At 46.9% G+C, this 27,030-nt stretch overlaps 1 protein-coding gene across 9 annotated transcripts in view; it reads right to left on the bottom strand.

The window, feature by feature from the left end:
* Positions 1-27,030, bottom strand: part of LOC122528249 (four and a half LIM domains protein 2) — a 94,281-nt gene that overhangs the window by 13,496 nt on the left and 53,755 nt on the right. For 4 of the 9 annotated variants that reach the window (XM_043653191.1, XM_043653185.1, XM_043653192.1 and 1 more), the window contains 5 exons: positions 20,170-20,344; positions 18,488-18,721; positions 18,186-18,401; positions 4,044-4,244; positions 2,058-2,232 (listed from right to left, as the gene is read on the bottom strand). In XM_043653191.1, the coding sequence (XP_043509126.1) occupies positions 2,058-2,232; positions 4,044-4,244; positions 18,186-18,401; positions 18,488-18,721; positions 20,170-20,344 (1,001 nt within the window). Of the gene's footprint in view, positions 1-2,057; positions 2,233-4,043; positions 4,245-4,723; positions 4,860-9,531; positions 11,988-16,476; positions 16,602-18,185; positions 18,402-18,487; positions 18,722-20,169; positions 20,345-23,535; positions 24,136-27,030 lie in introns of those variants that run through there. The other 5 variants (XM_043653188.1, XM_043653194.1, XM_043653186.1 and 2 more) reach the window with 5 other exon arrangements.

Here is a 27,030-nt window from a genome sequence, read left to right as displayed (position 1 = left end):
CGCGCGTCACGTAAGTCGAAATCAGAGGCACGAAATCGATCATCGATCCTTCGACGATAGTCTCGCGTAAATGTTCCTCGAAGCTCAATTCACGTCCCAGCCGAATATCGCCGAGCGAACGGATCCATTGGAACCGTATACCTTGTTGCGTACTTGACCGAATTACCGATCGGTAATCTCTCGTCGGAAGTGGCTGCCCTCGAGAGCAAAGAGCGTGCCTTTTCCCGAAAGAGAGAAAAAGGTCGCCGAGACGTCTTTGATCGTGGAGGCTCTTCCGAGGTCCAAAGTTCCCTCATAAAGAGTCAACGTGGCTCGTTAACGAGCCAATTACCTCTGTACGTGGCCTGGAGTCTGGAGCATGGTCGCGAAGCCGCGCGTGAATCACGCGCGGTATATAGGTCGCGGTGCTCACTCCACCACGCAGTCTGCGATCATTGCAGTCGAAGGTTGCGAGACGACAACGCGACAAATCGTTCAGAGACCAGGTACAGCACTTGTCGCGCCTTTGCCAAAATAATAGCTCGGTCAACTTTTTTTTAACCCACGATCCCGATCCGTTCGACTTTAGGCCTGCGAAAAAGAAACCGCGAGGCACAATCTCGACAATCGGTTGAGATAGAAACATTTTCTTGATCTGGAAACACGAGGAAGCTTGTCTGCGGTTTGTGTGTTTTAAAACAGAGATCGAATACCGATATGTATATATATTTTGAGGTTTCAATACTTTTGCCGAGTATATTTGAGTTGGTGATGATGTAACGTTTCTGATTGGTATTTTAAATATTTTCTATCGTTTCTTGATAAATACCGGTATTCTATTTTGGTATTACAAGGAAGTAATATTAAATATATATATTTTTTCGTTTTTATGTACGAGGGAAGAATATTTGTGCAAAAAGCGCTCACTTTAGTAATGTATCATTTACATATTTATAAATTTTATATATTATACATTACATATTATATATTATTTGTATATTTTATATATTTAAACTTTTTGAATTATTAATATAATATAAATTATAAATTCCACATAAATTGTTGTATAACATTAAGCACTTTCATTTTGCTCTGAACTCGATATTAGATTGTAATCTAAAAAAAAAATGTCATTATCAGAAAGCATTTTTCATTTAGTTCTCATTGGCATTAACAAGTCTAATTCAGTTTGAACTTTCTCAGCCTGCAGCGTGCAATTTGTTCACACGCGTAATTACACAAGTCCAATTTCGATTCCACTGAAACACGATTTTATTTAATTTGTGTCTCTTTATTCTGATAATATTCACCAGTACTAGTATAGGTATTATACCGAAATACAACTATACCGGTTATAACGTCGCTTTAATGATCATCATACTGGCATTTAGTTTCCATTGTGATAATAAAATAATAATTACCTAGAAATATCGGTATTTGTAATACCGATTCGATCTCTGCTTTAACACGTTCAAGACGGAGCCGAACATGTTACACAAATTATAGTTTTTTTTTTTATATAATGTAAATAATTCCTTATATTAATAAAAATCAAGTGTATTTATCCATCTCGATATAGTCGATCCGACAAACAATATCGTAAGTGTCGATCCACAGGGAAATAATTTTCCAACTACTCTCCACACATCGAACGACATGAGCTCGATGGAATTAGAGGACGTAGGAGTCTTTCCTTTCCTTTTGAAAAGGCTCGCGATAATTGAACCGAGCCTTGACTCGGTTGCCTTAATAAGAAATGCCGAATCCAACGTCTACAGTCTCTATGTACGTATGTGTGCGTCACGCTGGTAATTACGGTCGTGATTCATTTTCTCATCGGGGGTCGTCGTTGCTCGAAAAACAGGTGGTTTGATCGATCGTCTTTGACCGGGTCTCTGTCTCGTACCGTGGTGACAGCGGGTGAATGAATGAATTATTTCGGGAGGAACGCGGCGATCGTGTTCCCGTCGTTTCGGAACACATACACCGGAATATAATTGGACACTCGACGCGTAAAAACTATTCGCGTTCCGGCTATTTTTGCGATAGCGAAGAGAATTTGGTTTCGGGTTACGTACCAGCACGGAAGATCTCGCCGCATCCATCGCAACGGCTGGCGAACTGGGCGTCGTAGCAGTTGCCGCAGTAGATCTTGTCCACCTTGCTACCGAACTGCTTGTCCACCAAGGACACTCTGCACCTGTTGCAGAGGAAGCACGCCTCGTGCCAGTGCTTATCCTTGTACGACAAGTCCTGCGAACGATTCGTCGGCCGATTATCGTCTGCTCGTTCTCTCGTCTCACGGAGGTGGCGATCGGCTCGGTTTCGTTTCGCGCGGCGAAACAAGCGACGAAGAGACGCAGGTGACGAGGGGAAAATAGGGGTGAAAAAGCAGATGAAAAAAAAGGGTAGAACAGCATCTCGACTTTTTCGTGAATTTTCACGATCTCTGCGACTTGAAGGAAATTTCTGATTCCTCTGGAAAGTAGATTCGAGGCGAACGCCTCGACGTGATACGTTTTCGACGTGAATCTATTAACCATTTGCACTCCAAGTAATCCAAGCACAGACAATACTTGATGATGTACAGAGTGGGCCAAAAGTTTCTTCCCACCTATTTTTTTCTTTTCTTTGATAAAACATCAAAATATAAGAAGAAACTAATTTTATTAATTTAAAATTAAATTTAAGTTCAAGCACGATTTTCTTTCTATTATGTTTTAAAAATCATTTCTTTTAAACATTGACTGCCAATTGCGTTAAACAAATAGCAAGTTAAACGAATTACGGATTTATTTTAGTAGGAAGTGGATTTTTGGCCTACCCTATGCTGGAAAGGGAGATAAAAATATTGTAAATAAATTCTATTTAATTACACGTTCTACTGTCGTTTTTTCTGATTGAATAAATATATCATGTTGAAAGATGTAATAGAAAGCGAATTATTTGAAGATAGTAGCGACGATGAATTTCTTTTTGATCAATATAAAAATAATTTCGAGACATCGAGCATTGATTCTGACGATGAATGATATCGTTCTATCGAAACGTAAAAAAAGCAAGAAGACGATTCAATTTAGTGATTCCAGTATATATTATACATAGTGAAAATTGTCTGTTTAGCTTCCTGAACGGTCATACGTTATAAAACGATAATTCATCTCGAATAGAACTGTTCACCAACTCTTACCAGTAATTAATTAATTACTTTCAAACAAACAGTTTACCAGATGTGCGTGAGAAGCCAAAAAAGTCGAAGTTGTTGCAAGTTGTTGAGGAAAAAAATTGGAGTACGCAAAGGGTTAGAGAAACGCGTGGACATCGAAACTGCGGCTTTCCATTTCGGGATTCGCGAACGTTACCTATAAGCGCGGTGTGTGTGTCACTCGCGGCGAGGCGGTTTGGTCTTTTGCCGCGTAAAACGATCGTTTTCGTTCGAGTTGACGAACGACGATCTGCCACGTGACAAACGTCGATTTGTCACGAAGAAACCAGTCAGCGATGGAACGCTGTGCCCGCGCGGAACATTCTCGGCCAAATAGGAAGAACAACAACGACGAAGAACCAACGAAGAGAAACGGAAATAAGCTCTCGAATCAGCGGTACCTGCATCATCGTTTCTATTTCTAGGAATGAGTAAGTGAAACGCCCATGCCCGTTCGCGTATTACACGCCAGCGGAATAATTACCGATTTTTTTTTTTCCGCGGCATCCGCGCGAACGATCGCTCGCTTCGTACAGAGGTATTCTTCGAAATAACAATAACTAATACTTCTGTCTGCGTCTTTTTTTTCATCGCGCGCGGATAGGATCGAACGATGGACGAATGAGTGCCGTGTGCCGCGCGAGTCTAAATTTAGGGGGAAAACTGGATTGGTTTTCCGCCCTGTTGGATAACGTCCAAACCCGCACGGATCGTCGCAGTTTCACGGAAGATGCGTTTCTATGGAGCGCGCAAGTTGTGTCTCGATCTCGAGATTTTTTGGTTGGGAAAAAATGGACAAAATGGTACGAACAATCATCGTGGTCGAAACGAGTCGAAATCGTTGGATACGTAGACGTACCTTCGAGTCGATACCGATGATTTTGTTGCACTCCTCGCAGCCATTGGCGAAAACGCTCTCGTAGCACTTGATGCAGTAAGGGTGCTCGTCCCTCAGCACGTAGCGTTGCCCGGTCAAAGACTCGTCGCACTGCCAGCAACAGAAGTGGCCGCTGTGCCAGTCCTTGTTCATCGCCTTCGTGTACTCGCCACTGAAAATCAACTGGAAACGAAAAGAAGAAAGACGGCCTGTTTAGACGACGATTTCGTTACCACCGAGTGGGGTTTCTCTCGCGATGCTCGTTAGACCCGATCTCATCGATGCGTCGATACAATCGAAATATATATATATATATATAAAAAAAAAAAAAAGAAAAAAATCAACTCGGGAGCTGACGTCGCTCTCTTCGGCGACGAATTTTTGGGCAATACGAGATGTTCGAGAAATCTTTGAACCTCTACGGCGAGAACTTTTTCTTTTCTTTCTTTTTCTCTCCACGACAGACAGATACGTTCTCGTACGACAACGTATGATTGCCCCTCTCACGGCATCGTTTTTACTCTTTCGTCTCGCGAAACTTTCCACCAGCCAAACCGCAAAGTTCCTCGCGATCTCTCTCTCTCTCTTTCTTTCGTTCGTTGCTGCAGTGTCTAGCGTATCAGCGACTAGTGTCTTGCGATAGATCTGCTGGTTATATGTACCTTGGTTGAGTGCTGTTGTATGTGCTGGCTGAGTATTGTTTGTACGGGAGCATATAATCGTGGCGTAAAGAAAATGCATAATCATGTATCGGTATGAAATACGCGGTCGTTCATTGCGGAGCTCCGCTCCTGTGAGAGAAGAGCGTCCCTCGGGGAACGAGAAACTGGCCAGTTACCCCCGGAAAGAAGAATCCGTTGCTCGCCCCTTTAAACTTTTCAATGTTCTCGTTGCGCTTGAAACGAAGAGAAACGAAACGAACGGGAAACGAGTGGAAAGAGAACGAGAACGAGTTTACGTTGGGCGAACGGAGCCAAGGAATTTCGTTACCGAGGTAAAAGTAGGTCGCGCCTGAAAGCAAATAGAGCGAGTTCGCGGCCAAAAAGCTTGTTTTCGTTCGTCGCCGAGAGCACCGATTCTGCTCGCCTCACGCGAGTTTCACCATCTTGGAACTTGAACAATCAACGAAACGGGAGAGTTTCACACGACGTTGGAGAGTGAGTGGCGGGCGATGGGGCCAGGATCTCGCTTCGCCGAGGGGATCTCGATCGCAAACGGAAAGCGTTTCTCGTGGCGCGAGAAAAAAAAGAAAAAAATGGGGGAGGGGGGAAGAGCTCGTGCCGAGAAACGTGTGTTTCGGGCCGATCCGAGTTAGATCTGCAGCCAGCACATACTCTTCGATGGCGTGATGGTTGTTCTGCGTGCTGTCGACCTCGGTGATCGTGACCTCGGCGTTCTGATCGTGGCTCTCCCTGCGCTTCGTCGTCTTCTTCACTTTGCGAACCTTGCGCTCGGTGGTCGTGTACACTACACTGTCCACGTCCGCCATCGTGTGCTGCTCGTCGTTGCTTGTCTCGCGCGGTTTTCAACGATATCTCGCTCGCGAGGATACTCGCTCTCGGACAGATCGTGCCACGGAAGGAGGAAGACGAGAGAGGAGAGGAGGAAAAGCGAGAGGGAGCCGGGACGTGCAGCGGAGAAGATGAGAGAAGCGAGAGATTTCGACGAACGGTTTTGATGTTCGAGGAACGGAAACGGAGGAGAGGGCCGACTTGTCCGCCTCTGTTGGAAATGCGAAACCGGAGCGTGTGGTCGGAGCGTGTGTCCCGTGTGTACCCAGCTGCTTTCGAGCTTGCGAACTGACTGAAATCTAGGATCGGCGCGCTCCGGGCGTCATCATATCGGGACGCTATTTTCGGCGTCCCGACGACTCCAGAAACTCGCCGCGCGCGTCCACCACCCTCCACTTCGCTCTCTCTCTCTCTCTCATCGCTTCTCTTTCCATCTTCCCCAACTTCTTCTGCTCTCCTCTTTTCTCCTCTGTCTTCTCCTCCTTCGCTGCCTCCTCTTCCTCCTCCTCTTCCTCCTGCTCGTCGAGATTCTCGATGCAGTGTGCCGGGTGCAACTTTTCTACGACACCCCCCTTTCTCTCTTCGACTCGCTGTTTCGTCCACCTCTTTCCTCGTTGCCCGCTCGACTCGTTAGCGGCCCGACTGCGACAGGTTACAGGTTCCTGGCGACGTCGCTCCCATTCCCTGAAACCTCGCCGTTTCTTCCTTTTCTCTTTCTTCGCCGCTCTTTCCTCCTTGCCTCCTCCGTTTTCATCCTGTTTTCTCCACTTGACGGCGGATATTTCTGGACTCTTTCGCGAGATTCGCGAGTTACGATTTCCGTTTGCGATCGGAATTGGACGTGTCTCGAATTGGAAGCGATACCACGCCATCGATCAGACACCGACACTTTGAAATGAATGTTTTCATCAAAGCTTTACGATCACCGGTTACGACCAGTTATCGCGGAATTGGCGCGAAGTGTCAGCAACTCGCAGCAATTCGCAGGCGTCTGTAAACTATCGTGATTCATAATGATCCGAAAAGATCGTGAAAGTGGGATCGGGAATATCGTCGATCGTCCGAGTTGCTGAAACTCTTGGTCAAATCGACCGAGTTGATCGCACGCCAAACAGGTGGTTGGTTCCCGGTTGCGTTGGATTTTTAGCGTTGGGGTGAGAAATAGAACCACCTCCTCCCTAAAGAGATTGTGAAGAATTCACAGTGTAATTGGGTCGGAATGTTTCGCACATCACCAATACGAGTGGCTGGCTGGCCCACCCACGTTCTCTCAGCGACGATTATTAACGCTAGGTTTACGGCATACGGATCAATTTCACGGGATTCTGATTTTACGTGCAAGCGAAATTGAAACAATTTTTACGATCCTGGCAATTTTTGTTGATTCTCATCAATAGGATACATATATTTTCTCAAACCTCGAAAGTTTGAAGTTTCGTACGTGACATGTCTATTTCTAGCACCCATCCAATTGTTTCACAAACAATCCCAACAAATTTGTTTCATTCGCGAAACGATTATTCTAGTAATAAACGAATGGAGACATGCTTACTGTTTTCAAAAATCTAGTATCTCAAATGCAACGACGATGTACTTCAAAATGGCCTCGGCATTAGTCGTACTTTTTCAAGAGCGTTTACACCGTATGTTGTATTTATAATATTATAATGCTATGACTGTATTTATTATATTATAATATATTCTCCGTATGTTGTATTTATAATATTATAATAATATGATTATATTTAATATCAATAATATTATAATGCTATAACTGTATTTATTATATTATATTATAATATTTACTCCGTATGTTGTATTTATAATATTATAATGATATGATTACATTTAATATTAATAATATTATAATGCTATAACTGTATTTATTATATTATAATATTTACTCCGTATGTTGTATTATAATGATATTATATTAACAATATTATAATGCCATGATTCTATTTATTGTATTATAATGATATTTACTCCGTACGTTGCATTTATAATATTAGAATGATATGATAAACATTTCGTAAGTGTATAACATCTATGTATAACTAAATTTACCAATTACAGTTAATCAAATTGTTTCTAAAGTGATTAAATCGATTGAGAAACAGGTATACGATGAAATGTCCGTAAATCTAGTGTTAAACTAGGGTCGGTCGTTCGTATGTTCTAACCACGATTTAAACGACTCTAGCCGTGGTCCCGGCGAGGGAGAATCGTGACAGCGCGGCCGTGGAAGATTTAGGCGGCGGTCTCGATTTCGTTACGATCGCGTTTTCACGGTAAATCGCCGTTCCATCGTCGCAGTTATTTCAGGAACGCCGGCCGCTTTATAAATAGCTGGAAAATGAAAATCGGTCCGGTGGACAGGAGGACGTGATCGCCCACGCGGATCGGGGAATCCGTTACGGCGGACGCGGTAACATAATATCGGAAGAGGGCCGATTAAAAATACAACGCCGTTCTGAAAAATCAGGTCGTCCAAAATAGTGGAATACCGAGGCGAGGCGAGGCGCGTCTCGACTGTCGTCTCGACGATTAAATTTCTCAAAATGTCCGACCGTGATCAAGTGGGCAAGTACCGAATATCTGCCATCTCGAGCTCTGCGAGATGAACGTGTGCGAAAATGTCGCTTTTCAGGTAAAACTTTTCGGTGAAACACGAGAGCGATATATACGCACATTATTTGCAGACGGGCGTGAGATTGATATTTTGGGAGACCCCACGCACACGGAGAGGCACACGGCACCAATGAACGGCGCCGGCGGATACGATTATTCCGCATAGCGGGAAAATCGAGATCGCGTTCTCTCGTTTCCCTCCCGTTCCCCGCTTTTTTTTTCTCCCCCTTCCACGTAACAGCGTAGAATTCCAAGCGTTTCCCAACGCGGTCTCGCGGGAATGCAGCGAACGACAAGCAAGAGTGCAAGATCGCCATTGGCCTCGGCCGTAGCCGAGGCTGCAAGGCGTTACGCAACCGTCCGTGTAAAATCATCGTCTCTCTCTCTCTAGTTGGCCAAACGCGGACGCTGGTTTTTCGATCGAATCGAAGACACTCGCGGCGAATTTTCGCGCGACGCGGCCAAAAGCGATTCTCACCCTGCGAATCGTTTTACGACTTCGTCGCCGTCACTCTACTAGATCGGACGTTTTGACAAACGACTTGGAATTCGCTTGGAATTCGGCACCATCGGTGAAAACACGAGTCTCCGTGATTTGCGATTGTGTTTGCGATGGCCGGCTGCCTCGCGCGTCGAAGATTTATCGTCGCAGGCTTCGTTGAAAGACTGAAGATCCATTTTACAACTACCGTCGTGGTTAGATCGATACGCAGAGCACGAGAAAAAAAAAAGAAAAGAAGGAAAAAGAAAAAAATGTTGGGATTGCCAAGTGTTACGCGAGATTAAGCAGGGTAGAAGTCAATGTCAATGACAATGTCGCACCTTTTAAAGCACGACGCTTTTCAAACTCTCTCTCTCTCTCTCTCTCTCTCTACAGTGGGTTGAAAATTAATCTTTCTGGATATTTTTCCTTTAGACTTTATGGTACATTAGATTTCTAACAATCGGCGACTGGCAATCTTCTTCGAAGATAGATATTTCTCGAAGATCGATACCAAATGGTATAATTGGAGAGTGGGTTGTGTTTACTCTGTCAATCTCTTGGATCTTCCCAAACATCTCGATAATTGAGTGGTGGTGGGTGATGGTGTAGCAACAGACGTCGAGTCACGGGTATATATATATACATACGGGTACATATATATATATATCCATATACATATACATATACGCATACAGTGGCGAGAGGAGTAGTTATATGGTGTGTGGGTATTTCTCTCTCACAATCGCAATATTTCATTGTCTAAGAGAGGTGTATTATATCATTGTCTAACGAGTGTACATCGGAGAGAGACATCGGGGAGGAGCTTCGTTGGTTGCGTCATTACCCAGAAAGCCAGATTTCGATCGGGATCCGTTATCGAGTACCGTATCGGTCCAGTTCTTGCACTCACATCCTCCGCGTCCCAATACTCCTCGTCCTCGAACGAGGACGCGGTCCTCGATCCCTTCCTCCTCTCCCGCTCGTTGCACTCCCTCGAGTCGGCCTCCGTTAGGATGTCGCGGATCCTCTGATAATCCTCGTCGTCCGCCTCCTCGAAGCTGGATATTTTCAGCAGACGCGCCTCGTCTTTGCGCCTCTCGACCAACCGGGTCGCGTTGCTCATCGAATAGTCATCGTCGTCATCGGCCTTGTCTCTGGAACCCGATCCGAATCTTCTATTCTTGAAGGTCCTTCTTCTGCCGAAACGATCCCGAGAGGTGAGATCCCTCCTGCTCTCGGACAATCCAACAGCCGAGCTCTCCAGCAGTTCGGTCGAGGCGTCCAAGCAAGGCGGCGCAAGTTGCTCGAGATCCTCGAAGTTGGTCTGCACCTGAACGGACACGCTTCTTCGACTCTCCGATCTGGACAACGACGACATCGGACTGCTCGGGGGAGGGGAGGTGTTGGTCCATTCGTCTCTCAGGTGGCTGCTCGTTTGAACAGAGATATCCGACTTTCGTCTCTGCGGATCTCGGTGCTTCTTCGACTTCCTCGCCGTCAGGTTCTCCGCGCTTTTGCTCACCTGCGCGTCCTTCGACTTCAATCTCGTCGGCTTCCTCACGATCGTGCTCGACGACTTGATCTTTTTCCGCTGGCTCGTCCCTCTTGCCGACGACTCGCCTTGAATCTCGCCTGTTTGAATTGCGTCCAGTTTCTCGGTGCTTTCGAGTTCGATTTCGCGCAAGTTCTCGGAACTTCTCGAACGATCGGCGATCGCCTCGATCCCCGGTTCACCGGATTTCGGCGACTCGGGAGACTTGGAGTGAGATTTCCCGATTTTCGGTTTCCTAGAGCGTCTCGCGTGTCGATCGTTGTCGTCGGACTCGTCTATCGACGATCCACCCTCCGAGGGAGTCTTGTACCGTCTGATCAATGGGATCGACTCGAAGGATCTCATGGTGGGCGCCTCGTTTCCAGAGTCGTTGTCGAACGACGTGCCGACGTCGCTCGAGGCTCCGGAGCTGGACAGTTCGTCGTCCACGCTAAAGGGGATCGGCGTCGGTACTCTGACGTATCTTTCCGGTTCCGGTGGCGCTATCACCGACAACGGCCGATCTCTCGAACTACTCTCGACGCGCCAGTTCTCAGCCGCGTCCTCGTAAGACGTCTCCCTCTCGTATCGTATCTCCTTGTCATCTCGCAAGTCGCTACTCGCCCGTACCAGATACTCAAAGTCCGGACTTAGTCTGGAATCCGGGCTTGCCCTGGCGGGCAACAGGAAATCCTTGATACTGCACTCGGACAGTGGTCGGCTGTAATCGAAGCTCTTGTCCAAACGACGTAGCTCCGTTCTGATTCGCAAACTGTACTCGTGGAGGTTCTCCAATTTGTGCTTGGCGCCTCGCGGCAAATTCACGTCGGTCGAGTGGCTGTAGCTGCAGATGGAGTCGTGGGTGCTCATGTTGTCGTTCGGCTCGTGATACGAGAGACACGGAGTGACCGGTTGATTGATCCTGATCACGAGGCTGTCGGCGACGTGACGGAGACAGGCAAACAGCTCGAGCATCCCGACGCACCCGATCAGTATCGACATCATCAAGCCCATCTCTTCGAAGCGGAAATCGTTCGCAGGCGGGGAAAAAGAAAGAAACCTTCTACCGGAAAGGAGATCCCTCTACCTGTTGAATTATCATTGAGGAACGTGAGGTGTGTGTGTTGCTTCCTTGCGCGAATCACTCAACACCACGCCGAGACCACGTTGAACATCGGTTGAACATCGGTTGGTCGATCGTGCTTCGTCCTATCATTCTTTTCTGCGAGCTGGTCACTCTTCGAGAGCATAAGAGAGACCGCTCCAGGGCTGACTTTACAAGAGCAATCCCCTCGGGAGCATATAGCGAAAGTCGTCGATGTCGAGAAACGAAGGGAACCTCGGTGGCCGGCGCGCTAGATCCATAGAGATCTCGATCCAAAATCCTCCTGGTGTCGCTTGGGTGATCCTCCGAGGTGAGTGACACGTCACGCACGGTCGTCGAGCAGAAGAAAGAGAAGAAGAAAGAGAGGAAAGAGAGACGAGACACGGAGGAGTTAAACACGACTTCCTAGGGGGGGCACCCACCACCCACGCGCACTTGTCCACCACGGTGGCGTTAGCCTCTCTCTTCGAGCAGGCTGAGAGAGAGACGTCGAACGACTCATCGAGCGACTCAAGGAGAGACGCGATGTCGGATCACGCGATTATCGGCTTATCCATGCGGCCGGATGGCGGCCAGAGAACTGTTTTATTTTCCGCGGGCAAACCGTTCGGACCGGGGCCGAAACTGGTGGCCGTTCGGCTCGAGTTATGTCGACGTAACGTTCGACTCGAGAGGAGCGGACCGTGGCTAAGGCTAAAGTTAGCTCGAATGTCCCTGGACGCGAATCTCTGTCCTTAATGCGGCGTACCACGTCGCGATCGATCACTCGCTCGAGGTAATTAACGGTGCCGGATTTGGCAATCGCCGCGAGCGTCGTCGACCGATCGTCGATTACGATCGACGCCGAAGATTCTTAACGACTCGATCGTTCCTCGCGTGCATCTTCGAAACTTGCTGTACGACTCGTTGTTTCGATATTTCCACGAAAACGTCGCGACCAAAGAGAGAGAGAGAGAGAGAGAGAGAGAGAGAGAGAGAGACGAACCTAGATGTTTGGCAGCTCGATCATTTCGTCAAAAGCCAAAGATTCGTAACTTGATACGCGTCCAAGCGAGGTCGCGTTCGAAAAATTCGTCGCGATTTCGACGAGCGAGTGAAAACTTTTCGAGAGAAAGTTTCCTGCGAGTTCAATCGACGGCGCGACCTTTGAGGCGCGGCGTCGATCAATTAATCCAACTCCATTCACCGCGTCGCTGCGTTCATTCGGATTTCGTCAACGTGATGACCGTTCGACGGGTGGAAATTCCACGTGGCTTGTTTACGTGGCCGAGATGCGCGGCCGAATTTCTGGCGTTACTCGGGGCGCGATTTTATTTCGGTTACTTCATCGGTTACGAATCAACCGGTCCGTCCGATACACGTTTTGCGCGCGGTACGTCTCTCTGGCGCTCGTCCAAACAGATATCGAAACACCCAGCGCGTCCGCGCGGCTTATCGAACTCTCGATGATCTATATTTGCCGCAACGCTCCTTTTGATTGTACTTGCGCTGGAACGACGTGCGGCGCACGTCGAGAACTTTTTCTCCCAAATTGCAATATTTTCACAGTTTTAAGTATATTTAAATGCAACCCAGGCGAAGCAAATGATAAGTTTGTTACTTTTTTCATAATTTCTATCCAGTGATATCATACAGACGAGTTCAAAGGAAAAGGAAAGCGACGAATTATTGTGTACGGTCACTCGTTATGGTCCGCAATCAGTCTGCCAGCGCAAGGGGTTAAAATAAATAATATTTTGAACAGACTATCCTTTTTAAAATATGAAATACTATATATACTCAAATAGCATTGAATTAATATTTTAAATAAACTATCCTTTTTTAGGATGTATGAAATACAAATATCGAAATAATTAATACCTCTTGTGCCACGCACGTCGAGAATTTTTTCTCACAAATTGCAAAATTTTCTCAGTTCTAAGTATATTTAAATGTAACACAGGCAAAACAAGTGATAAGTTTATTATTTCTTAATAATTTCTATCCAGTGACGTCATACCGACGAGTTCAAAAGAAAAAGAAAGGGGCAAATTATTGTATACGGTTCGGTCACTCGTTACGGTCCGCAATCAGTCTGCCAGCGCAAGGGATTAAAATAAATAATATTTTGTACAAACTATCCTTTTTAACATACGAAATACTATCGAATACTATCAAATAGCATTGAATTGATATTTTAAACAAACTATCCTTTTTAGGATGTATGAAATACAAATATCGAAATAATTAACCTCTTGTATCACGCAAGTCGAGAATTTTTTCGTCCTAAATTGCAACATTTTCTCAGTTCTAAGCATATTTAAATGCAACCCGTTCGTTACTTTTTAATAATTTCGTCATAGCGACGAGTTTAAAAGAAAAGGAAAGCGACAAATTATTCTATACGATTCGGTCACTCGTTATGGTCCGCAATTAGTCTGCCAGCGCAAGGGGTTAAAAATCGTCTTTCCTTTTGTCTATCAACGTACTAAAGCGATAGAAATCGATGAGTCACGTCGCGAAGAACATTGCTGGATTGATAAGATTTCAAATCTTATTATCGCGTGACATCACGATGGCGTCACTTTTCGACGCGATTTATCGGAAAAAATTTTGCTAGCTGCGCGACTTTCAGTTTAATTTATCGCATAAATACGAATAAGTGGATTCCCACCCGAGGGGAATTAACGTAAAAGTTATTTACGTTGTCATTTGCGTTACGAGTGTTTTTATTTCCGGTGGGTAAAACAGGATTCGACGGCACGAACGAGAGCTTTGCCCTCTGCCTCGTTCGACACACTCGTTTCGCGCGTTAAATCTATTTCGGACGAGTTGGACGAGCGAGTTGGTTTTTCGCGTAATTTCAACAGCTAATTGAGCCGAACGGCTTGTGAATGGAAAGTACACAACCGAGAATCCGATAACCAAGGCAGAGATGTTATCGTTCTCTGTTCGACGGAGGAAAGTGCTGACGTCTCGCGAGAAGTGCCCGCTCCCGAATGAAAACTCGAGTAAATGGTAGCTCGTATCGTTTCGTGGACACCTGGCACGCGGAATAACAAACGTCTCGACGGAAATAAAATCAATTTTCTCCTCCTCCTTCCGCCTAGTTTCCTCTGACGCAATTGTCAACAGCATTGTGACAAACAGTTCTGATTCACGAAAAGGTTCCCTCTGGCAGTGAACTAAGCGATATATAATATTTGTAATTCCAAATTTAAACTTCTCTCTCTCCAGTCACGAACCACGTCATGAAACGTTCGGCAAAGAAATCGAACCTTGAATTGTACCTTGACCTTCCGCTCGAATTTGTACGCGGAGGTCGGTTTCGTGGGGACGAGAGTGGCGAATCGATTCGACACGTGAAAATTCAAACGAAAGGTACGACGACAGCGGTGTGGCGAATGGTCGAAATTAATCGAAATTAGTCGAAATTAATCGACCGGATTGCCACGAACGCCGGTTCCTCTGGAGGGAAACGGAACAATGCCAATGTTATTTCGGTCGATGATCGAACGAACGTGTGTGCCACGGTCGGAGAAAAGCGTGCCACCGGATCTCTAGCGAAGCCACTTCGCCAGCCCGACCGAATTAGACCGCTGAAAACTTTACAGCCCACGGTGTTCCCAGGGCGACCTTCCCTTCGTTCCACCTGGTGCCAGGCACCACGATCAGCAACCGCCGCGAACAAACTTTCAACCTGCGACTCTCGGATCAAAGATTTGGTACCTTAGTACCGAAGCCTTCGTTCCAATTGAAATTAATCATCTCGCGTGAAACTTGGCGAAACGAAGCGCGCAGAATGGAGAATTTTCAGTGAAACGAAACTGAAGCTTCATCGTTAGACATTCATCCGTTCCGGGTTGTATCGGATGTCTGTCGCGCAGGCGCCCGCGCGTTTACGCGATACAGCTCGGTGCATGTACCTTTTTCGATAATGACTCATTAACCCGAGAATAGCCAACGTTCGACGCTTCGTCGATGCTATCATCGTGTTTGCCTTGCGAACGGGCTTTTCTCTCCTAGATTTTCTACACGTTGTGCTCTGCCGTTTCAACGCGAATGCTAATTAAATTTTCCCGATCGATCGATCTGCAGTTCGTCCTAGGATGAATCTAGGCGCGAGAAATACATTGGTCTAAGAAATGTGGAAGCTGTTTGTCGAGTGCAAAGACCTAGGTAGAACACTGTACCGTCGATTATTGTACTGTACTTTTGCTCGTCTTGGATGACACTAGTTTCTCGTTTGAGTAGTTTTGACGGTTGACTCCGGTGACCCGGATTCACGCCATTCATCTTCGCGTTGCAACAGCGTCGCGCTATTTTCGAAATCGCTCTCGCGCACGACCGATTGAATCCGACGCATTCCAAAAAGTTTGCCCGACCAAATTTCTACGGGAAGAAAGACATATCTAACCGAAAATCAAATAAAGTTCAATCACATTCGAAAGTTCCTGTCTCTCGAATCGACGCGAAACAATATTAGTCTCGACGTCGACGATAAATCAAACGAGATTTAGGAGGGTACGCTTAGCAGCGTGTTTCATCATTCGCCTTCCATCACTTCGGACGTGTTTTTTGTTTTCTAGCTAGAGACGATTAAACAAAGAATGCGAGAGCGAGAAGGGGTCGATCTGCGACATTTCTAGAGCAAGTTGGAGCGGTCAAGCATAGTAGAGGAGCACGCCGGCGGTCAAACGGTGTCACGAGAGGCGATTTTTGCGCAGTAGACGGCGGTAGCACGTGAACCGCGACGCTCCCGAAATAGACAACGCGGTAGAATTTTACAGCAGCGATGCTATAACGATTCGTTGCGTCACTGTTACGACACGCTTTTCTATAAAGGCCGTTTGTCTCCCGTCGGAGGCTCAGAACGTCTTCCGTAATGATCGACGATGATGCTCGAGCCTCGCGACCCTACACTCGTCACGCGTGTCTCTTCTCGTTGTAAATTTGAAGAGGTGATTGAAGAATCGAGTAGTTGGGTAGGGTGTAATGGGTGTAATGCGTGTTGTAATTCGTTTTTTGTTTTTTATTTTCAAATACAGGAGTAAAAGAGAGAGTGTGTGAGAGAGAGAGAGTATCGATCACAGAGTCGTTTGGGGGATCGAGTCGTTGTCCTCAGCGGGGGTAGTGGTTCTCGTGTGTGGCTGATTGTGGCTCACTTCACTTACCGAAACTCGAGCAACCACCTTTCGCTGCTGCGTAAACAAAATCTAAGAACGCGATCTCGCACGTACGAACTCGCGGCAAACGCGACCGAGATTGTTCCGATCGAACGAGAGGAAGAACCAGCAGTTGCTTGGCTTATTCTCTGTGGTTTGCTAGGCCTTTCGTTCGCCTCCAATTGACTGACTCTAAGAAAAGACGGGAACGGTCTTCTCGGTGTGTCTGGACACCGATCCGTGGTGGGAGCTTCGACAAGAAATCAAAATAGATTACCGACCGGCCGCAGGTACGGTTGAACACGTCGGGTTTCCGGTTGGAAGGAAACCAATTCGAACGCGTTACACGAACGAGAGAGAAGCGATAACAAATTGTGACAGCTGAGGCGTCGCGACATCTCCGTTCAGCTGCGTTCCAAGCTTCGAAGCTTCTCGACTCGAACGGAGAATATTCGAGATCTTTTCATCGAATCAGACCGATTCAATGAAAAAAGAAAATGCTGGCAAAAGTTGTTTGATCGTTCCAGTCTTCCCTTCGAGGAACGCGAATGCACGAGTTGATCTGAACAACGTTTGCAAATGTGTATCAAAAATGAGTCAGCGATGAATCGAGATGAATAGAAGGACGGATCCGGGGCCAATTCGGACATTCGTTACTGCAACATGATTCGCATTGCGCAGTGGCCACGATGACAAACGTGCTTGTACCGATGTGTTCGGCTTCTATCTTGCACGATTCCTATTTCCGTCCTGTCTAAATAAAGCCGAAAGCGGCCCAGTTCCCGCGCGATGCGCGAGACAACGCCTCGTGACTGCGCGATACTTAATATCATCGTGTTCCAAGTATTTTAAGAGCAGTTAGATTTGTTTACGATCGACGTTCAGACCGTTCACGGAGAATAACAAGGTGCTTCCGAAGAGGAAACAAAGAGGTTTCTCGCTGGAATAAATTGTTCGACGCTCTCCCGCACAGGCGCAAGAGAATCGTGATACGGAATAAATTGTACTACATTTTATTCGATGGAAATTTATTTGCGGCATTCCCGTCAATGTCGACGATAAATCGTCGGTAAGCTCGTAAGCGATGGTACGCGTACACTTACGAGTTGTAAACCGGCCTGAGCTTGGCACGAATCGCGATTTATGTGTACCTTGACAGCTGACTGCGCGCATTTGGGTCACACGATGAAATTTCAAATTTTCTCAATGCGACAGTAATCCGTTGCCGACGAGATGAAACCTTTGCGAAACAGTTGCGCGAGTTTCTTTCATTCTTTCTCTGGATCGTAACCGTAGATGGAAAAACCGCGAGAGAAACGAACCAGTCTCGCTGCTGGTTCGTAAATATTAACACACAAAAAAAAAAAAAAAAAATAGAGATTATCGTTTATCTTCGCGAACACTGCAGATTTCCCGCGTGGGAATTCGAAGCGTGCATCGACATTCGTTTCGATGTATCGAAGAGTTAGCGAGCCTCTACCGTCGATAAAGGAGATTTCAGTAGATAAAGACGTTTCGGTACGGCCGATCGCTGTCTTACCGGCGCTACGCGGTAAGCTCGTCTGACCAGACACAGCCGGTACTACTGTCGTTGATTCTCGTTCGAGCGCGAAATTGAAAAATCTCTTCATTTCTCTTACTCGATTCTCTTACTTCATTTCCTCGACTCAAACGTTGCCATTAATCGTCGCAGAGGGTCGAGATTCGCAGAGACTTACCTCGTCGCAAGCCGCGCACCTGGGTTTCAGCTGTTCGGCGTAGTGCCTCTCGCAGAACAGAGTGTTGTCGTGGACGCAGTAGGCGAGATCAACGAGAAGTTCCTTACATTCTGTGCACCGGAAACAGGCAGGATGATAGAAGAGCTCCAACTTGCTCGCTGACACGACGAGACTGCCATATGACAACAGCGAGTCACACGCGCCGCAGAACGGCTTCTACGAGAACAAGCGAGAATTTTACGTTTTTCACGCGATAAAATGGTACGACATCGCAGAGCAACGACATCCGCGCTGAAACTCACGATATCTGTCTCGAGTATTTCCTGCACGCTTCCGATGTCCAACGCGATCTCGTTCCTTGCCGTCATAAAGTCGTCGGCGCTGTTGACGTGTTTCGGATTCAAATGGCGACAATAAGCTGTGGCTAAGTCCTGCTTAGGCAATTGAATCGCCAATTGTCGGTCCCTGTATCGTTCACCAGGCGTGCCTAACCTGGGCACGGATATTTCTGGCAGCATCGAGAAATACTCCTCCACCTGTAACGAGGTAGAATGCAGCTTAGCGACGTATAGCTTCGTCTCGAATGAGATCGTCGGATCAAAAATTCACGCGTCTCGTTCAACGTGAGATAAGAAAATTATTTGATAAACACGAGTGACTAGCGAGAAATGCAAGAGATAAAGCATCCGTTAATGATAAAGGCCAGCAATTGTTAATATACTCCCGAGTATTTTGGAAAATATTGAAAACTGCAAAACCGGCTGCCACTCGACTGTTGCGCGAACGCGTTATACGATGTTTCCGACGATGGCATTAAAATGGCCATTTCCTATCAGAAATTTCCTGACTGGACGAGTTTAATTTTCAACCGTGAATTTTCAGTTCGTTCGACCTAATCTTTGCAAGCCTTGTAACGATAACGCGCGCGAGTGCCTGCAGAAAATCCCATTCTTTATCGCGTTCGATTGCTAAAAAGTTGGATCGTATAGACGATCCTTGCGCAATTGAGATAACTGTCGACAATTGTTGAACTTCACGTGTCACGATTATTGTTTGTTGAATATTCCTTGGGCGATTTGCGACGGTTAATCCCTTGCGCTGGCGAGAGATCGAACAGTATACAATAATTTGTCGCTTTCCTTTTCTTTTAAACTCGTCGGTATGACGTCATTGGATAGAAATTATTAAAAAGTAACAAACTTATCATTTGCTTTGCCTGTGTTACATTCAAATATACTTAGAACTTAGAGAAAATTTTGCAATTTGGGAGAAAAACTTCTCGACGTGCGTGGCACAAGAGGTTAATTATTTCGATATTTGTATTTCATCCTAAAAAGGATAGTTTGTTTAAAATAGTAATTCAATGCTATTTGATAGTATTCGATAGTATTTCGTACGCTAGAAAGGATAGTTTGTTCAAAATATTATTTATTTTAACCTCTTGCACTGACAGACTGATTGCGGACCGTAACGAGTGACCGAACCGTATACAATAATTTGTCGCTTTCCTTTTCTTTTAAACTCGTCGGTATGACGTCATTGGATAGAAATTATTAAAAAGTAACAAACTTATCATTTGTTTTGCCTGTGTTACATTCAAATATACTTAGAACTTAGAGAAAATTTTGCAATTTGGGAGAAAAACTTCTCGACGTGCGTGGCACAAGAGGTTAATTATTTCGATATTTGTATTTCATCCTAAAAAGGATAGTTTGTTTAAAATAGTAATTCAATGCTATTTGATAGTATTCGATAGTATTTCGTACGCTAGAAAGGATAGTTCGTTCAAAATATTATTTATTTTAACCCCTTGCGCTGACAGACTGATTGCGGACCGTAACGAGTGACCGAACCGTGTGCAATAATTCGTCGCTTTCTTTTTCCTTTCGTCGTTCCAGCGCGAGAGGTTAAACAGGAACGAAGCAGGAAACGATTACTGGATGGGGCGCGGAGCAGAGTGGAGAGACGACGTCGATTTACCCACCTTCTCAGCTGGTAGGCCAGGAGGTGCCCAGGCGAGGCCCTTTGACCTCGGGTCGAAAACGATCGGGTGCGAGGACTCCTCGCCTTTCAGGCCCAAACGAGACCTGACCGACGCCCATTCCTCGTGGCACACATCGTGCGCCTCACGCGGGCACTTGCAACTGGTGCAGTTCTTTCTGAAAAGGAGAAAGAATGTCTCAGCGACTCGTTACTTTGGAAAGTCATGCATCATTCATGATGCACACTCGGGAATTTCTGCTCGTGTTGTATCGAGCGGCAAGATTAATGCCCGTCTCCCGTTTAGGAAACACTGCCTTAGTTTCCCTGTGGCTTGTATGTGGGACGAACGCGCGCCGACGTAAACCCTCGTTCGTATCGGGCGAACGTATCTATTAAACCGAGAGGATGCTAAATATTTGTTCCCGATCTTTCATTAACTCGCCTATACGTGTGTATACGCCTCGACGTTCCCGATAGAGCCTCTAATCGAGTTTTATTGCAACGCTCGAGCGCCGTGCGCTTCCTGCCGATCGTCTAATTAATGCAAACACGCGCGTTCCTTTTCCTTTCGGACCCGTGTCCCCGTTTCCAACGTTTCCAAGCTCGGCTTGCAAGTCTCAACTTTCGAAACAAGCACCGAAATACCAGCTCTCGATCAGCTGCAATCTAACGTTCCCCGATGAATGCGTAAAAAAGAAAAAAGCCACGATTTTTGGTTTCAATCCCGCCCAGGGAGCGGGAGCAAAGAGTAAAGCTTTGTGAAGGGAAAACATCCCACGTGGAAAGGGTTGATTGCGCAAAAAGTGGCGATTCTAATTCCCGCTGCCCACGTGTGACATGCTAACGGCCGGATCGAACGTCAACCGCGTAATCAAGGGGATGCATTTGCCCCGCGTTGCCGTTCCACCGCACCCTTCCGGATGTGTCAGCGTGACAAGGTCGGACAGCGATGCTAGCACGAGCCCTCCCTTTCCTTCCTTTCCGCAAACGACAACGAGCACTCGTCACGATGCTAGAGGGCGAGAGAGAAAAATGAAACGAGGAAGAAGAGAAAAATGGAGAGATAAATCGCGAATCGCTCGTAAATCTACGAAATCCGATTTACGGGGAGTGAACGGGGGGAGGCAACATCAGGCGAAGATCGATGCGGAGGAGAGCTCGTTAAATTTAACGGTGTGCCGGCCGACGCATTAATGGGCCGGCCATAAAATCGGGTTTCGTACGAGCGCGATTTCAAGAACGAGCGAAAACGTCTTGAGCAACTTGACACCGTATCTCTTTCGACCAAAAAAGATACGTAAATTTTCTCTACGGGGGTGGGGAGGGGGGGACGAAACTAGTTCATCGAGAGCTTCCCTCGTGTATCGTCTCTGGAAGCACGATCGAAAGTTCGTAAAAGGTGGAGCATCGGCCTTCTCTTACGTGACCGCTCATATCGATCTCCACGGTAATATTCCCTCCCTCTCTCCGATAATTAGAGAAACGACGAGATTTCAACCTTTGTGAAGTTAACGTCCTCTTCTCCGGGGAGGACGTTTTTCATAATGTCGCGGCCGTAATGTCAAGACGTAATGACATCGGCGGTCATCTTGTTTAGCAACGGATCGTAACTTTGCCGTTGACAATGAGCTCGCGAGCGATAAAGAACTGTCGCGGTTACTCGGAGACCGCTCGTCCCTTTTATATTCCTGTCGAGAGGGGGACGATAACGTTGAATCTCTCACCCGCACTTCGTGCCATTACGAGAGAGAGAGAGAGAGAGAGAGAGAGAGAGAGAGAGAGTCTGATACTGTGGACCCGTCCTGGCATCGGAGGGTGGACGCAAATTAACGTTGACGCCTCGTTAACTCCGCGAACGTGAAACGCAATACTCCGCCTGTGGGCCGTAATTCATTCGAATTCATGGCCCGTGCTATCTCAGAATGGTTCCAGCTGATTCGCCCAGCGACACGCTCGTTTTCCTTTGCCCACGTGAACGCTCGCTGACACACCGCGACACGCGCGAAAATGGAGAATTTCCGTCGTTTTTCATTCACGCTCGGTTTGTTGAAAGAAACGCGCTTCTTCCCAATCGAATCTTATTTGCCAATTGTCAGAGTGGTTTAAACTTCAAAGCTGTCGCGCGCTCTGGAAACAATCGAAAAGCAGAAAAGGAATATTTTTATCGCTTGTTTTACGTAATTCTTGAAAGCGAGCTACTTAATATCTTTGAATGATTTCTCGGTCCGAAGCTTTCTTTTTTTCAAATTTTATTCGTTTCTTTTTTTTTCTTTTTTTCTTTCATTTATCGGTCGAACCAGAAGCTTCCTCAGCTTCTTCGTGTCTTGAAAGCGAATCGATAATACCGACGATGTATTCATTTCGTTCGTTTTGACTAGGTTAGAAGGTTCGACCAAGGCGAATCAAACGACGAGGAGATTCGTCGTTCGTGAAAGACATGTCGAACTGAAAAAATTTAACCGAATAATTTACGGACGATTCCAAGATGGACGAGAAGAAAAAAAAAGACGTAGAACTGCGCAAGTCGACTCGTAATAAACGCGGGGCTCTGTCGCGAGAAAATCGGAACCAGATTCCTTCAGGAATCGTCGTCGGGCCGAGTTTGCAATCGCTCGACATCGCGAGACGGTGGAGACGGTCGCGTTGACGTGGCTACGATGGCGCGTGCACGTACTACAAACTCGTTAAACGACGTTAATTCGATTTGCATGCGTCTCCTCTGCGAATCGGGGGGGAATTGCGCGTGTCGCGCGATGTTCGCGATCGACCAGCTGCATTTCTACGGCGTCTCGCGTGAGGAAGAGAGGGAAACGCGCGTGAAACGTGGAAAAAGCGAAAGAGAATCCTCGCGCTCGTCGCGAGAAGAAGCGCTCCAACGACGTGACTAGCTTCGATCCGACTTTCCAAGCCGCGAAACCGACGAACCATCGGCAGAGAGGACTTCGTCTGCCTGCTAATGCCGGTTAATCATATTTACGCTGCGCCCCCCGACGCTAATGGACCTCTAGAATTTTAATTGGTCGCGATCTTATCGGGGCAAACACTCTGCCTTGGGATTGCTAAACGTCCGTGAAAGGTGTCAGGCATCGCCTGTAAATCGATCTATCAACCGCGTGCGATGGCACGTGTCTCTGAGAGGGGCAAATATTAACCATCGTGTGCCATCGTGCGTTCGGGGTCGGGGTCGGGGTCGGGGAAAGTGGTGTATATGTGTACTCGAGAACCATCGAGAAAGTCGAACGAAGCTCGAATTTAAACCTGAATTTTACATATACACTTTTTAATCCCGTCGAAATCGTAAACAGGGCTGGTTGTTCACCTGTTTTCCACAAACGAAAGTTTCACACCGGCTCGCCTTCACAATTACCTAACAATCAGCTCGAACAGCTCGAACTGGTCGAACACCTTGCAGTACAGATGCAACACCCTGACGCAGGCCCACTTCATGCCCGGCCAGGGTGCCAGGCTTAGATCCAGCCCGTCCTCCAAAGGACACTTGCCGACGGCGAGGCCGCGTTTCAGCTCCGCGCCGGATATGGTTGGAAACCGATATTTCCGATCGAGCATCGGGTTCCTCCTGGTGGTACGGGGGACGTCGACGCCACCGGGGATCAGTCCTCTTTTAATCTCGGCGCCGGACAACGTCGGGTACCTGTCACGACGATCCAACGACACGGCCTTCTTGTAGAGATCCTTCTCGGGCACGGAGGGACACCTGGCGCGCATCGGATCGTCGAACAGAGGGCTGGTGGGACGTTTCTTCGGCTCGGGGATCTTCACTCGGATCCCCTGAGGCTCCGCGCCCGGCGTCGCCACGCACGACACCCTCACCTCCATCTTCGGGCCCTCCTGACTACCTGGCCCCTTCGGACTCATCCTGCTGCCCGAGAGCAACGTCGGCGTCGTGTGACGCCTTCGGAGTTTGTCGTTCAGGATGAACCTCTACCTTGACCCTTTACCTTCGGTCCTCATCTTCTTCGGTTCTTCGATTCCAGCGGAGATCACGCGAAACGAAACGATCTCGCGTCGAGTCGAGCGAAGCTGCCAGACAGGATGATTAATCGAAACGAGGAGAAGAGGCCTCTGCTTTCTCGTTGATCCTCGCCGATTGCTGGCCGAGTCACCGATCACTTCGCGGAGTAGCAGCAACGGACGAAAGTGGCGAGGTGAGCGTGAGTCATCGAAACATCGCGACGACGGGTGAAACGTCGGCACGTCGCGCGATGATCTTTCTGGAGAGGCTGGTGGAATTTCTGGAAAATCACGCGCGATCACGTACTTTCACCGAGGGAAAAAGCTAGCCGAGAGAGCGACGCGGATGATCGAACGTTCCCCTCGCGTGGCAAGCGAACAAGAAGCTCTTACACGCCACAGTCCATTCTTTCTTTCTTTCTTTCTTTCTTTCTTCTCTCTAACCCTCGAGAAACCTACTTCGCGAGACTCGAGGAAAGGAAAAGAGACTAGATCGGACGATCGAGAGAGATCGTTACAGGGACGAGTTTGTAGCAACGATCGCGAAATCGCACGCTGCTTGATGGTAAACCGGCGGCGGCCAGTTTACAATTTGGCTCGAATGCAGGTCGATGGCTTGTTTTACGGCCGGCGAACGGTCGGCTGTCGCCAGAAAAATTATTACGCCTAGACGGGCGACGCACGCCCGTTTGAATTTATTTTCATTGCGGAAATCGCCATGGTTCATCAAGTCACGCGGTTATTTATAGAGAGGATGATCCTCCGGTGATAGCCGCGTGCGTTGGCACGAAAAAGGAGCGAAGGTGGCGCGTGGAACTTTCGCTCTCGAAATCAGCCGGCAACATAATCGCGCGAACGTTGTCCTGCCGAGAACCACTGGACTCGATTTTGTTCAAAAATTTCACCGCTTACTTTCCAAATGTAATCACCGTGTTTCTTTTTCTCTTCTTTTTCTTTCAAGTTAACCTTTCAGATGTGAATATACTGCGTGTGTATACACTTGTTACGAAGAAATGACAATTTTTTTTTTTTGTGCGAGAGAAATAATTACAATTTGTTACTGAAATTAAACTTTTCGTAAAAAATAAAACGTACTTGTAAATTTTGTGCCTAGACTTAGTTCTTCTCACATTGTTTCTAAATATTCTCTTGCTGTTGATAATAATTATCATGAATTTTTTGTGGAAAATAGAAAAAAATATTTGTAAATTTTAGACATTTTAGTATATTATATTAATTGACTAGTTCTTTATCGTTTCTAAATATTTCCTCGCTAATAATATTAATCACCATTATATTTTCTTACTACAATATTAATTAAGTTGAACGATAAAATTATCATTCCGCCCCCCCCCCCCCAAAAAAACTAGCGTTATCTCCTTATAATTTAATTCAATTTAATAATTAGCAGCTGCACATACTACGTTCTAGCGACACAACGTAGACACTTTCAAAAGCGTGTAATCACACAGCTAACAGGTTAACCGATCTCTACGCGTCTTATCTGCAAAGACTGCTCCATTTTCGACCGGGGTCTCGACTGATACGCCGCCTGGTCGTCAGGTATTAGCGAGCGGTGATACAACGCAAATAACCGGTAATGCGAACGCGAGCAACAAGATTTTCGAGACGTGTTCCACTTTGACGTGACGTGACGTGACGTGACGTGACGTGACACGTTCGTCGCTGAAATACGCTCGGTCGAATGACGAGTTGATGGAACCAGAGTGCCGTACGTTGTCGCGACGAGATAATCTCTGGAAACCTAATACGAAAGAAGCGAGAAGCTACGTCCTAACAAGCCACCCATGAAAACGAAACGTGACGTTGATCCAACGCTTTCCAAAGCTTGGAAGCGAAACCAGTCCGTACCATTCGAGATTTCTCGAGCGGAGGAAGGCTAGGTTCGCAGGCAGGGGATCTATCGGAAGAGCGATTAATCAATTACCATCCCGGATCTCCGCAGCCGGGCTGGAGTAAGACGCGGTTTGCTTCTAATAACGCGTGTCGATATGAATCCGATCGGCCAGCCAGCCGCCCCGTTCTCTACACGCTCCAACGTATAAATAACACGTTAGACAGCAGGCAGCGCGCGGCTTGCAGCGGCGTGCGCGTACAAGATTGACGTAAGCAAGAAAGGTAGGAGCTAATAACGTTCGACGTACGCGCGTAAGATATATATCGGACGTTAATGGCTTAATACAATGGAAGGCCTCGGTTGACGATCCGATGAAAGGTCACGATCTCTCTCTCTCTCTCTCTCTTTCTCTCTCTTTCTTTCTATCTATCTTCCATTTCTGAAATGGGTTTACCTGGAATCCGACTATATTCCGCCGCAGGTGAATCATCGCAGGCTCGAGCTACGATCGAGCAGCACGAGCCGGCCGAGAGAGAAAGGGGAAAGAAGGTTAGTCAGTCATCGAATCGCATCCAGGCGAATATCCGTTTGCCAAGAACAGAATCCGCTAATAAGATCAAAGTATTTTCGTCGTTTCGTACGGAACGGAAATTTGCGGCAAAGAAAAGACGACGTTTCGTCGTCGGCTGAATCACTCGATCGCTTCTGCGCGTCACTTTTCTTACGCGGCTTTCTATCGATCCCTATCGATACGCCTAACGGTACGACTTTCGAGAAGATTTCGATAAGATCCTTTCCCTCGCGACGATAAGAAACTCTCTATCTCTTATCCTCTACGATGCGATAATTTATCGCGAATTTATTTTTATTCTTTTTTTTCTTTTTGCGTTCTGTTGCGTAATTCAGGCGTACAGAAGCGTCACAACAGTTGGGGGCCTACAACACTGTTGACAGGTGTCACGAGGTAAAGAGAGAACTCTTAGACTCGGCAGATTTGGGGTGAAAACGATGGACGAAAGCGGTAAGGGCCGA

The sequence above is a fragment of the Frieseomelitta varia genome, unplaced genomic scaffold (genome assembly GCF_011392965.1).
Source record: "Frieseomelitta varia isolate USP_RPSP 00005682 unplaced genomic scaffold, Fvar_1.2 scaffold_247, whole genome shotgun sequence".
NCBI classification, from domain to species: domain Eukaryota; kingdom Metazoa; phylum Arthropoda; class Insecta; order Hymenoptera; family Apidae; genus Frieseomelitta; species Frieseomelitta varia.
This window is presented reverse-complemented; position numbering and strand designations above follow the sequence as displayed.